This window comes from Anguilla rostrata, chromosome 2 (genome assembly GCF_018555375.3).
Source record: "Anguilla rostrata isolate EN2019 chromosome 2, ASM1855537v3, whole genome shotgun sequence".
NCBI lineage: Eukaryota > Metazoa > Chordata > Actinopteri > Anguilliformes > Anguillidae > Anguilla > Anguilla rostrata.
In genome coordinates this window covers 11,463,081-11,477,182 of record NC_057934.1, presented here as the reverse complement: position 1 = coordinate 11,477,182, position 14,102 = coordinate 11,463,081, and the positions used below count along the sequence as shown (strand labels likewise).

Here is a 14,102-nt window from a genome sequence, read left to right as displayed (position 1 = left end):
TGAGCCTACGCTCGTCGGATCAGAGAGATCCTCGCATTGGCCTGACAGGCTTCACCTCACGGCTGCAGAGCATCCATTCCATGCCCCTCCTCACCCATCCAAAATATCCACCAGAAGCAGGACTTATGAACTCAATAATATTTTTTCCGTATTTAAATACATGAATTATTCATAAATTGGCCCATACTTACACACCCTCATACAACACACACACACACACAGTCACATACTGAAACTGAAAATTTGTGGGGGGGGGTTTCATTTGGATGGGATAAATTATTCATCTTTGATTAGGACACCAGAGAGGAGAACATTGGGCTTGTTTGGACAGTTATGGCAAGGCTGATCCCTCACCAGGCAGAGCACGACGAGCGTCGCCCATATGGCCCTTATGAAAGAGAAATGCACCGATGCAAATGGAACGTCGAGCGCTCGATCCAGCCCTGAGGGCTGCATTCCGGGCCTGGGGGACAGGCCAGTGCATTCAAAGGAATGGTCTGAATCAATGGCTAACCAGAGGCAGATGTGCAGAGTCTTCAGCGCTGTGCATCACTCTACCTGACATCTTATCAGATTTTTAATAAGGATGTCCAAACATATTTTCACTGGTCTATCCTTTCCTTACTCAGAATGCTCAGCCCGCAAATGAATGTCTCATTAAACTGAATTAATGCAATCTTCACATGATGTACTGTATTTTTCACTAAAATGAGATATTACGGGCACACACACACATGACAAAGAAGACCTGAATAACACTTTTTTTTTTCAATCACAGACTAAAGCTGACACTGCAAACATAATTTAATCGGGGGGAATATAGATTTTTTCCCACACGCCTAACACAGTCAATAAATGCTGTTTGTGTTGAGCTCCACACAATGTCAGGACTGCCGGTCTCTTGCTGACTAAAGCACAGGAGGCCAGAGGGTAGAAATCAGTGTTCTGAATGATGTCAGATTGACCCTGGGGTTCCTGCCGCCTGTTCCTGTTTAAACAGCCGCTCACTGTTTATTAGCGGTTTGATCTCTTAATCCAGGCGCCATTGTGTGTCACGGGGAGTGACATCACAAGTAGGTGTCAAAGTCCTCTGAACATAATCTGACAGATTTAAAATGTCTGTCACAGCCTACTTCTGCCACTCAGGATTCGCTGCAGCAGCGCGTGACATCACCCTAGCTAATCATGAAGGCAAAATCGTACAGGTCTTACTCCATAGTCAATCAGGTGCTTAACAGACTTCACCACTAATAGCCCATTTTACTAGCTACCAGGGTTCCAAGTCCTTTCAGATGTATTCCGTGATTTACTTACTTACACATACAGTCTGACAAAAGGGTGCCATCTTGAAGCACATGTGTGTGTTTGTGTGCGTCAGTCTGTCTCTCGTCTTCAGGTATTTTTATGACTGGGTTGCATGTTTGTTTTTTTTTTCCCAGCTATGACCTTCCACAGTACGGCAGTCGCAGGAAGTTGATCTCTCCATCGGGCTTGTATGATGAGTATGGAGAGGTGATTGTGGAGGATGATGGGAGCTTCTACTACAGCCCGCATGGGTCAGAAGGAGAGGTAGGCTTCACTAATTTTATTTATTATATATGGAACAGTTTATGGGCTGAAGTTTTTTTTAATGCCACGAATTAAGGAAAACCTGCATACAGTTAATGTGAAGTTCAAAATAAATACAATGTGTAATTCTTGTCTGGTGATATCAAATAGATGGGAATATAGTTTATGCATTTTTAATTATGATATACATTTATCATTACGTTACATTTTTTTGGCATATACATTTATCATCCTGGAGAGTGGCCATCTTTGGCAATATGGTTATAGTAAATTAAGGCCACCTTCCACATTAGTGTACATCCAACATGTCTGAAATTTGGTTTTCAGTTTTCTCGTTAGGATAAAGTATAAATGGTTCTAATTCTACTAGCAGCTGACTTGCTTTGACAGAGAGCCGTGGTGTTGGGGAAAATGCTGATTACCTGGAATAAACTACACACAGGTTTCCACTCGAGGCAGGCGGCCATTGCGTGGCCAAGATCTGCCTGGGAGACCCCAGAGAGTGGCTTTTGGGGTCCCGCCCCCAGCTGATCCGGTCAGGCAGGCGGAGCCCACAGACAAGGGCACAGAGGCCAGGGGCTCAAAGACAACTAAGAGGACTAAGCTGATCATGAAACTCAGCAAGTTCTTAGTGGCCAGCAGGGGCACTGCTGAGCAGGCCGATGCCTCCGCCTCCACCCCCGCCCCCGCCTCACGTCACATTCCATGGAAGAAGTCTAAAATATTCCCCATGATGTTCCCCAAGGAGAAAAAAGATAGCAGGGACTACGACAAGCTGGCGTCCATGCGGCGCCCTGACAGTCTGGAAAGTGGCATGGTCATCAGCGGCAGCTACTTCCAGAAGTCTGACGGCAAGTCCTCGGCAAAGAAGAGGCTGGGGAAGGCATTGAACCACATTAACATCTCTCAGAAGCTGCGCTCTCGGAGGGTGTCCCAGAGCAGTGGCAGCATGAGCCGGAGGGAAGAGCCCTCTTCACAGGCTGCTGGTGACTCTGAAAAGGATCAGAGAAGATCCAAGGTCTCTATCAGCATCATGGGTGTGAGTGAACCTGAGGCCGGCAGCATCCGCAGCGCAGTGCCCTCTGTGGGCGTGGTGGACTCATTTGAGAGAAGAAGCGTTGCCCCTTTGACTGAAAGCAAAAACTATCTTAAGCTGGACATGTATCCAGGGGACCGCAATGAGAGCACTGTGGATTCGGACGAGGAAGGCCCAGCGGATTCAGATGGGAGCAAGTCAAGGTCTGACACAGATAAAGACTATTCTGCCACAGAAAAAGAGTCAGAGACTGAGAGAGAATCAGAGACAGAAAGAGAATTACACACAGGAATAGAGTCTGAGACAGAGAAAGACTCAGACTCAGGAAGGGAGTCAGAGACTGAGAAAGAATCAGTCACAGAAAAGGAATCAGAGACAGAGAAAGAGTCTGATTCAGAAAAGGAATCTGAAACAGGCCAGGAGTCTGAATATAATGATGATAATGAAGAAAAAAGTATATCATCAGGTGAGTCAGAGGATGAGGAGTCACATACATTTGCAGCCTCTGAGTCTGGATCACAGATGTCCTCTGTTCACACCTCCACAAGATCTTCACACACAGGAAGTAGCACAAGGTCGTCAGGCAGGTCCAGCAAAGACACATCAGCAAGTGGGAGAACCAGTGGCACAAAGAGCAGAGGAGCTTCAGTGAACAGCCGGGGCAACGGTACGCACTCCTCTAAAACAGAGCTGAGGAAGGAGGCCACTGACGGAAGCTCCAGGAGCTTAAGATCCACAAGAGGGAGCTCCAGATCGAGGAAGTCATCTTTCCCTGGAGGACCAGAAGACACGATTGAAGAGGAAAGCGAGGAAGAGGAGTCTGTTTCAGGAGAAGAAGAGCGAAGAACGGAGAGCCCTCAGTCAGAGGACTCAGAAGAAGTCATGAGTGAGGGGTCCACGTCCAGGAGGTCCACTTTCAACCAGAGCAGTAAAAGCAGAAGTCTGAGGTCCCACGGTGGGACACTGGGCAGCACAAAGACCCGCAGCGGTGTGACGGAGAGCTCGGAGGAAGGCAGTGACCTTTCACCCATAACAGAAGTGGACGAAGACCCAACTGCATCTGAGGAAGCGTCAGTGGACAGTAGATCACGGAGAAAGGTCAGCAGACAGGCCAAATCAGGAAAATCCATGTCCAGTGCCACTAGCCACAGCGCTACTTCCAGGGCGCGAGCTTTCGGGTCGAGTCGTTCCGCCGTCTCCGGGTCCCGCTCTCTGTCCTCTGCCAGCGTCAAGTCCCGTGGCCGACGGTCCTCAGCGTCTAAGGTGGCCTTGGGTGCCAGCAACCAGCCTTCATCAGACAGGACTATCGTGGAGGAGGAGGAGGAGGAGTCTGAAAATGAGACCACAGATTCAGAGGCCTAAGGAGCTGCCTCTTTTTAAACGACATTCTTTTTCCAGCGTCACTGAGTAAGCTTAGCAGATCTCTTTTCTTTCTCATATTCCTGCTGAATATGAGTACCTCGAGTGGTCTGTGTGCATTTTTTCCTCAGTGTAATTCCTTTATCTCAATCTCTCTCTTCAGACTTACTGAGAATCACTCAAGCATCTACCGCCTGCCTTGCCCTCTGGTTCTTCTGGTTGCCCTGTGTGGACCTGTGGTGCTGTTTTGTTATTTGAATGAAACCGATACCCTTTGGAGTTCTGTGTCATTCTCAATGTGTGATAATCTTAAATTCTCAACAGGCAATCATTTCATGCAGTGGAACTGAAATGGTGCTTTTATCACCCAAAAAGATAATCTGAGTCACAGCTTCCTGTTGTACCGCATGCGATGGGTTTAGAAAGTGTCAGTGTGTCTTTTTCTGTGCGTGAGTGTTTCCTGATCTTACAGTGGTACTCATTTCTGGCCAGTCCTCATTCTTTTGTGTGTTTTACAGTATGGAAGAAAGAAAAGGATCAAGCTGGTAGTGGATCGGGAGTACGAGACCAGCTCCACCGGGGAGGACAGTGCCCCTGAGTCTCAGAGGAACCGCCTGTCCCATATCAACAGCCACAGCAACATCAATGGGAGCATCTACCTCGCTCAGAATGGGTCCATCATCCGAACCAGGCGAGGGGGGCACCCCAACAACATAAAAGTGAATTCCCCCTCCCGCCTGGGGAAGCACTTCAAAAAGCTGGACAAACTGGCGGTGACTCACGAAGAGAGGCTCCCCCTCAACAGCCCCGTCGCTGCGGGTGTCTCCTCCACTCCGGACGAGAACCTCAACACCAGGCCCTCCAGCGGGTCCCTGGCATCCAGCACCATGGGCCGGGATAGCCTCAGGTCCAAATCCAACATCGCAAGAGCGAGGGACGGTGGGGCGGGCGGCGCTGATGAACAGGAGTCCACGGTCGACAATGAGGACGTCAAAGAGCCTTTAGAGTCTCCTAGCGACCACGCGCAATCCGACGAGGAAGAGCTGTGGATGGGACCTTGGAACAACCTGCACATACCAATGACAAAACTGTGACATTTCCAGCCTCTTCTCTGTTTTACAATGTAAAAATGTACTTTTTATCGTCTTTATTGAAGAGTATAATGTTATTATTGTGCACCTATGTTGTACATGGGAATTACACAATTCACTGTGTAAGGAAATCTATGAAATTGCACTTACATTCAGTATTATTATTTGTTAATTACCATTGTTTGATGAGATTGCATTGATGAAATGAGGTGTCTTAAAATGTTGTGATTGTTAAACCACTTGATTGAAGGCATCATAAATATGAACTGGAATACCTTTTGGTATTCACTACCTTATAATTGCTGAATCTGATGCAGGATTTAAGAGCTTTTTAGATGATCTTTACATTTGGGTGTGGGGGAAAGCATGGCAGATTGGTCTAATGCAAAAAGTAAAGTTTAGGGTTTAACAATCTCTTCACAAATGCTCTCTGAAACCGTCTGCATTGTGTGAAATGGATGCAAACGGCCCCATGACAGAATTTGTGGCTGTTCATCAGGGCCACATGATTATCTGTCTACTTCACACTGCAGAAATTGAGATAAACTCTTGAACTGACCCATCCCAAGAGTCTCAAACACACTGTTGATGATTATTATCTTTTTTATATTAATCACCAAAACTCAGAAGGTTTATTCAAATACTGTCACATTTACTGCATACATCTTTGCCATGTTTGTCAATATTTTGGCTATGTTCTGTTTTTTTTTTTTTTATTGATATTTGTAATTACAGTGTGATATTTTACTACATATGCAATGTAGTATCCTCTGTTATTATAACAATGATGTTTGATTGATCATACACCTTCATCTCAACCAGAAAAGAAAACCAAATACCTGGCGCCGAAATAAACTCATTTGTCCAACATCTCTGAGTATTATTGACCCAATTCCCTCCCTGTGCTCCTCCAGACTGATTGAGGTTGAAAATGGCTGCCATGAAGGGTTAGAATTATATGACTGTAAAGTGTAGAAAACATTTTTTTTTGGGAAAAAAAAACAAACTTTTTTGCTGTGTTAATTCTGAGATGGATTACGCTGGAATACTGTTAACTAGACTGGGAGCTGTACTACTGCAAAAGAGCCACAGGGGGGCGATCAGAGTTTGGGTTTTATGAATATACAAGTGCCTAAGGGACTGCTCAACAGCTAGCTAGAATTACAAGCTTTTTTATGTATGTAAGTGAACATATGAGTGCATAAGAGAATTTGTTGTGATATTCATTACGTGACTGCCATTGATTCATGGTTTGCTGAGCGGATGACCTGTGGTAGAGGAGAAGGATGCCTACCAGCTGAGCTCCTTTTTTATTTCATAGGAGTAAGAGTACTCTCAGAGAAAACACACTGCCTGGCCTGCGCAATTTCAAAGGCTGACTCAATGTTTGCCGATACGTAGAAAAGTCAAAGTCATGAAGTGTTGTTGTGAGCATCTTTTCAGGAGCTTTGCTACATGTTCAGCGAAGGTGTTGCTGGTCAGCTTTCATAGATGCAGGTCATCCTACAGGTGCGTGGTGAAATAAAATATAAAAGAAACGGTCTATGAAATGTACTGTGCATCATGATGTTACACCACGTCTTTGTTTGAGCTCTCATCTGTTTATTCAAGTGATGCCCATCTACTGTTCAACCTGAAGTGATTTTGCACACATTGTCTAATGTGCATGCACATAATACAAATTGCACATTTTTCACATTTTTGCTCAATTGTATTTGTACATTTTGAAATAATTCTGATTGAATTTGTCTGTTGCTTTTTTCTCATATAGTGTGTTGCTGCTTACAAGTTGGGCCTCTACGCCAGAGACTGCTGTTGTTTTGAGTGCCATTAATTTGTTTCTTGAAGATGAATTTATCAGGCTGGAGCCCTGCTGATTCAACTAAATCGGCAAATTATTGCAATTCCAATGCTCAAATTGATTTGCGATGCTTTATTAGCCCTGCCAGTGAGAGGATACTGTCAGCCTCATTACTCTCCCTCAGATCAGAGAGCAGTCAAGTGCTGTGCACCGAGGGAAGCTTCCTCTGAAAAGCTAAGTTGGAAACCGTTTCAACAGTTTGACACAAGAGTGGTGTTAGTGGTGCAGGTTGCTGATTTGTTTCTTTCATTTTCCCCTAAAGAGCACATGTGCATTCTCAAAAAATGCAGGGCGCCCTTTTAATGTCATTTCAAACTAAAAATAACATAAAATAATTTGCTCCTGGAAATTGCATCCAGCTTCTCTTGTTCTTCTGGTGTTCATCATATGTAGGTTTGAACAAATGGTATTTGGAAGGTATCTGGAATTAGCACACTCAGACAGTGCTGAGATGTGAGAAGAGTTTGTTTATGGTGTAAATGTATTAAGTGATTTTATAACTCCTATTAATCTTGTTGTTAGGCATACCTATTAATGTGACTTCTTAAAATGACATTCTTCATTCATGGTTGAGAGGCCTTTGGCTTTGGACAATGATAATTGGTTATTTTGGCATCACATGTCACACTAACCCCACTAACTCTGTGTCTTCTCAATAAGAATATGAAAGCGTATATCTTTATATTTTTTTATGATATACTGTATGTGTCTGCTGAATGAATTGGATCACCTTGCTCCAACAGGCATCAGCTTGTTTACACAGAGACTGACAGTGGTGATGTTTTCCTATTTTAATTTTAACTTTGTGCTTTCACTGGCTGAAACTTTTATCCATTTGTACTTGAAGGTGTTGACGTCTCTTGTCATCATACTCACATTTAGGGTCTTGTTTATGGACCAATTTGGAATCGTAAGGTAGGGTTCCACTGCTGCAGTATCCCCTGCTAATCCAGGAGAGAGCATAGCAGCATCAGTGCCTTCTGAAACATGTACTCCGCAGTCCGCCAGCTGAGCTGCGCAGTCACTGTGCCGGAAGATTCTCTCTCCTGCACAGCCGGGGCAGATAGACTGCAGGCATTGGTGTTGCATGATAAGAGGGCGAATATCCTTTTCCTTTTATTTTTGTTCTCTCTATTCCATCTTGCCATGGGAAATGAAATACTGCTGATGCCCATTTAGGATTTGAGGAAGTAATACAATAGCATTCAATATGCAACCAGTAGCTTGTTCATAGAGTAGCAGCTTCTGTCCAAGTACTGAATATATAACTCAACATGTGTAACTGACAAAACAACTAATTGTGACAAAGATGTGGGAAGAAAGGTAAAATGAGGTCTTCAAAGTGCCGCTTGTAAGGTTGTATTCTTCTGTCAACATTCCTCAAAGCTGATTGTCTTTCTTCTCTGGTCTCAGGTGTTTCTCATTCTATTGAATCAAAGTTCCAGGGCTTCTGGTGAATGGACCAGTCCAGTTAAGGAAACTGCACAATCAGACCTCCAAAAGGGAAGTGAAAATGAGAAGGGTATGATGGGATTTCGCTGTGTCCAAGGACGCCATGTCAACAGGTATCTCGTCACTACAGGTGTAATTTAATTCTCTGAAACATGCTTGCGATGTCATCCTTATCCTATACTATTCTGTTCACATATGGTGAATTTACATTTTAATTTGTAAACTGCTGCTAATAAATTCAGAACACCATTCAAATTCACTTCAACATTCAAAGCTCAGTTTTAGTTGTTTATTTCTTCTGTCCTTCATGCAGTAAATATGTAGTGCTATTACTAAATACTCAATAATTGATAAATTCACTGATTTGAATGAACTGTTTTTAATTTTTATTTTAAAATTACATTAGGTTGAAAACATGTTGGTAATGAAAGCACACACACACACACACACACACATATATATATATATATACTGACAAAGACATATGTGTACAATTATATATGTATAATTGATAGACCTATATCTTCTGACCCCGAGGATAACGTAATGTGTTCTTTTTAGCCACTAGATGGCATCTGTTACTTTCCAGTGAATGTACTCCAGCTCCTCGTACTGCACATGTAAATGAATGAGAATGAGTGTGTTATTTCAGTTGTTGTTTTTGTGTTGATAATGATGATTATGGACATTGTGCCTTCGTTGTCAATGGCGAGCATAAATACCTTTATATTAATGGAGCAGGTAGCTAAATGTCTTAGGCAAACCATAATAAGCAGTTACCTGCATGATATTAACATTGAGTACCTGGATAACAGAAGCAAAGTATAAATGGTCTAAATGAAATTGAATAACTTTCTAAAACTATTTTGGAATCTTCTCACCCTTCTCACCCTGTGTAATGCCGATTTGAATGGACAGCCCCAACTGCAAAGTTAGGGATGTATTACCTGAACTTCTCCAGATAAATTTCTGAACTGCAATGCAGAAATTAATTTACACCAGCAGGTGGGGAAAACTCAAAGGAATGACCATGAGATGATAGGCATTGGATCTCAATTATAACTGCCTGGGAGTACAAGGTTGGCTGTTCCATGGGGACTTGGGGACCGTATTCCACGTAGTTTCACAAATTGGTGTGCAATGTGTAAGAAATTGGCAAAAGGTGATCAAAGAACTTTGAATCAATGAGTGGAAATGATTTACACTGTAATTAATTCATAAGCAGGTTCTCTGGGGGGGTGGGGGGGTACGTGCACACTCCGGCGAAATGGGGTTTCGCAAGTTCACAGCGCAGACATTTTAAGCAAAATTGGGCCGTTTGAAAATGTGTGGGCAGCGGCAATTGTGGCGCCATTAACAACAAAACTATTATTTTCACATTCTGTTCGGATCAGAAAGTAGATTTTGTAAAGTGGCACGGGATGTTCAGGACATGTGTAGGAGTTATCCTGAAATGTTGGGAACAACTTTGGTAGTCTCTTAAATAGATGTTAAAAACGACAGGCTATAATTATGATAATGCCTCTTCTTGCAGTATTTCAGCTTATGTCTGTTGATTCCTGTTAAATGCATTGTTATACAGACACACTGGGCATAATACTTTAATGCTTCCTTGGACTCTTGGAGATTTTTTCTCTAGCAATCTAGATGTACATTTTAATGATCATAATAGGATGACGTGATACGGTACATTTATGGCGGGAATTGAGGAGTGGGTGGTACTAAGGTGAACAATCCACACTTGAACTGGCAGATACGTGGTAGTGGCATTATGTCAACTGGTAATGTCACAACCAAAAGAAGGACACTGTTTCAAGTTAGAACAAGTTTTAACCCATAGAATTTGTGTATAGCTACTGTATGCACATTTTAAATGCCATGGCATTTTGTCTAGCCCTGTATGTGTACATGTTTGTGTGTGTTTTGAGCATTGTTATATCACATTCCTGAGCATGTTGTGGATATGAGTTAGCTTCTTGTTGTCTGTCCGCATCCAAGCTTTTGAGAGTTTGCCCGGTGCCGACCATAACAGGTTGCACGCAGTACTTTACCGAAGAGTTTTAAGCAACCACTAGGGTGAAGCTTAGTGTGATGCAATGAATTTCCATACTACCTTTCCTCATTTTATATCCCTCTCCCTATCAAGGAATACAATTCATTGTGATTATTTGAACATTGTTTTTAAGACAAGGAGCCATGTCTCTCCATGGTGAGAATTTGGCAAGCAGTCAGGACGCGAGACACTGAGACCAGTACTGAAATGGAGATATGAAATTCACGTGCCAAAGCCAAACATGAATTTTCATCACAGCACATATATGCAGGTATTTATATGCAGGTTAGTCGCACTGTACCAATACCACCCAAGCTGAAATATGCTTTAAGACTATGTATTTATATACTTTATTCATGACTAACTGAGTCAACCTGCTCTTAAAAAATGTGAAAACAGAATATTTACCTGAGGAGGTCCAATCTAATTATAGTTTAATAATTATAAGAGCGCTGTAATATACTTGCTAAGCTTGATTTAATAACCTTTACCTTTTGATCTTCATTTGTGATTCCATAAGAGGCACTTCAACTATGAACCCCAAAAAATAATTTTAAAAAACATAAATGTTAACTTAACTTAGCAGCGTACATATTATAGGCATGCCTCGCTAGCAAAGGTTCATAATTATTTATAATTCTATATTCACCCATATAATTTGAGTGAACAGTAAATCAAAGTGTCAGAATGCAGGACCTGCAGCAGAAATTCCATTTCAGGGTAAGGGTGGATATCTTTAGAAAGCTACGCAAAAAACATCCTCTGATCTCAGCTGTATGCTATCAAATCATTGTTGCTTCCAGGTTCATAATAGCATTGCCACAGAGTATTAAAACTACAGTATTATAACTGCACAGTATATAAAACTATCCGCATGTGAGATATTGCACCTAAAATTGGGATCACGCACATTGGGAGCCAAGCCTTCTCATTTCTCATGAAAAATAGAACCCTTCAGTTATTTTGAAGGCAAAGATAAAAGGAACGTTCTCCTTGCACTGTGTGAGAGTCGCTCATAGCACCTCAGTAATTTTAACTCTACAATTTTTTTGCTTGCCATATAAAGACTGTAGTGTGTGTCAGTAATCTCAGGAAGTGTTAATTTAAGGAAGGCTTTGTCCTGGCATCTGCAAGAGTGCATGCTGACTGTATTTTAGTGTGCCTTCTAGAAATATGCTTTTTTTCGCAGCAGATGCAATCCTTTCTGCTGTCCTAAACTATATGTTGTAGGTTTTCCGCTCTTTATAATTTCTGTGCGTGCACTGGTAAGTTGTTATTTCAGAGATGTACTTTATCTGTTTGAACCCAAATTAAGGTTTAACTGACACACATGTGCTCACACACACACACACACACACACACGCACACAGACAGAGAGAAAGAAAATGTAGTCTTTCTCAATGACATCCCACCCAAGCGTTTTATTATTTCTGAAATGCAGGGTGTGTAGAAAAATATAAGTAGTCTGGTTCCACTAATGAAGGGGTGCATCATGCATGTCTCCATCTCAGACATTACACGATATGCCATTGATATCATGCCACTTTATATTTTCACCAGCAGTATTCCATACGGTGCAGTATATGCATAATATAAAATCTCCACTGCAAACTTGGTGGCTTATCCTGTTTTGCCAAAAGCTATAAACTTTATAATGCGGAGTATAATGCTGAGTCAGCTGAAGTTTGATTCATATTGCACCGATGACAGGCGAAAACCATTTATAGCCACTCTTTATGGCCCTGTGTACACACTTTTATTGGACAGTATGATTCTCATAAAGAGCTTCTTGTCAGGCTTCTACTACTAAGTGGTCAGCTATTCTGTGACCTTGTGTGAATTATTGTGGTTATATCTGGGGTTGATTAATAATACACAAGTATTCAAGTGCATGCGATATCACTAAAGTGATTTCACAATAAATGGGAAGTATTCATATTTCTTGCTGGTCACACAGACCAATGGTATGAGGAAGGGAAAATGACTATAAGCTTGTAGCATCAGCTGTATTTTAAAATAGAATAGCTTATTGCTTTCATTCTGAATGGTGTTGAGGCATAATGTTGGAAAAAGAGATCCCTTTAAGGGGCTTAACCCAAATAAAAACATTAATCGCTATTTCTGATTATACAGCTAGACTTTCATGCCTTAAGATTGATTTTGGAGCCGTTGGTTTGTTCGTGTAATTGTGGCCAATTTTGGAAAAAAAAGCATTGTGACATAGCATTCATTGTATTTTTACTTTTACTGTTTTTCAGCTAGCTGCCAATTATGAATTATTTCCAGAAGTGAAGTAAGAAAAGAAAATACAAATGAAGATTACCTGAACCACAGCATTGTTACATTTAAAATCCTGCTGCCCTGCAGCAGGCTGAGAGCTCTAGATTTCAGCATTCTCAGTCTTAACAAGAAATTTGATGCCGGCAGTGAACTTGTTAAAACGAAATTAAGATGCAACGATAGCGAATTCTGCGGTTAGAGCACTCGGTACGTTTGAGGTAAGCAGAGTTTTTTAATGAGAGCTCGACTGTCTGCTTTCATTAAAACAACTGCCAAGGCTGACTGCGCGTCCAACCGCAGAGTCTCGCGCCCGCCAACCGCTCAGTGCTTACTCGAAGAAAAGAAACAAAACTGTCCCTCGCATGCCAAGTAATTGCGGGTGTTGATTCGCTCAGTGTTTTAGAGAAGTAGCCTTCGTTTTAGGTAGCAAGCGAGAGAAGTGGAATAGGTATTTATTAATGCCCATAAGCTGCAGTGCACTGGCAGAGTAGACGTGGCAGCCAAGCTCTGACAGCCAAATAGTGGTTCTCCTCAGTTTTCCATTAGCACTCTTGAATAGCATTTGAAGGTATTTGAACGCGTGTTAATATGATGAAAAAATGTTGGCTATTGCATTGTCTCGTTTGTCGTATTTGTGTTGTATTTGATTCACAGTATACCCAGTATACTCGTCTAGCTTGGGCAGTGGACCAAATGATGTGTGTGAACTGTCACACCAGAAAGCATCACAGAAAGAATCTTCTGTGTCATTTTAAAACAGGAAGTTGCTCTTATGCCACGCTTACGTTAACGGGCTTTAGGCGCATCTCAGCGTGGCTGTGGTTCGAAGAGCGTTTACATTACCTCCCAGGTACTGCACAGTCCGGGCCAGGAGTGGTTACCATGGCTCCCTTCCCAGCCTGACACTCTGCATGCTGCCACCCAAAGCTTAGCTGTAGTCCACATGCTGAGCTGCGCAGTCGCTGCAGCCAAGGGGTGTGCTGATGTGTAGCTGGCATAGGCGGATTGCAGGCACCTCACCAGACTGGGCCAGACCAGAGGACTCTTGCATGCTGAGAGGGGGGACTCTGTGCCAAATTGGATCTCTCCCGCCACCCCCCCTCTCACTTGCTGACATTGTGGCTAGTTAATCATCACCTACAGGGCAAACAGCCACAGGCATCATTGTCAGTCAGGATTCCATGTAAAACAGTAGGCAGATCGCTATAATGAAAACCAGTGCTTTAGCGGAACATGCCGCTCAACAAACCCATTTTCGTTTCTTAACATTGCTGATAACCTGACATGCAATCGATAAAGACAGTCCCTGAAGCATAATTAATTTCAGACAGTGTGTTTGATTTGTTAAGTCTCAATCTAGGTTCCCTGTGAATAACTGCAAGTAACGTGTTGGCACAGAAA

At 42.5% G+C, this 14,102-nt stretch overlaps 1 protein-coding gene across 3 annotated transcripts in view; it reads left to right on the top strand.

The window, feature by feature from the left end:
- The window catches only part of pcdh15b (protocadherin-related 15b), a 202,743-nt gene extending 196,818 nt beyond the window's left edge, over positions 1 to 5,925 (top strand). For 2 of the 3 annotated variants that reach the window (XM_064319957.1, XM_064319961.1), the window contains 2 exons: positions 1,440 to 1,569; positions 4,483 to 5,925. In XM_064319957.1, the coding sequence (XP_064176027.1) occupies positions 1,440 to 1,569; positions 4,483 to 5,058 (706 nt within the window). In that variant the 3' untranslated portion in view covers positions 5,059 to 5,925. Of the gene's footprint in view, positions 1 to 1,439; positions 1,570 to 2,011; positions 4,013 to 4,482 lie in introns of all 3 variants that reach the window. The other variant, XM_064319963.1, reaches the window with a different exon arrangement.
- Positions 5,926 to 14,102: the final 8,177 nt, after the last annotated feature.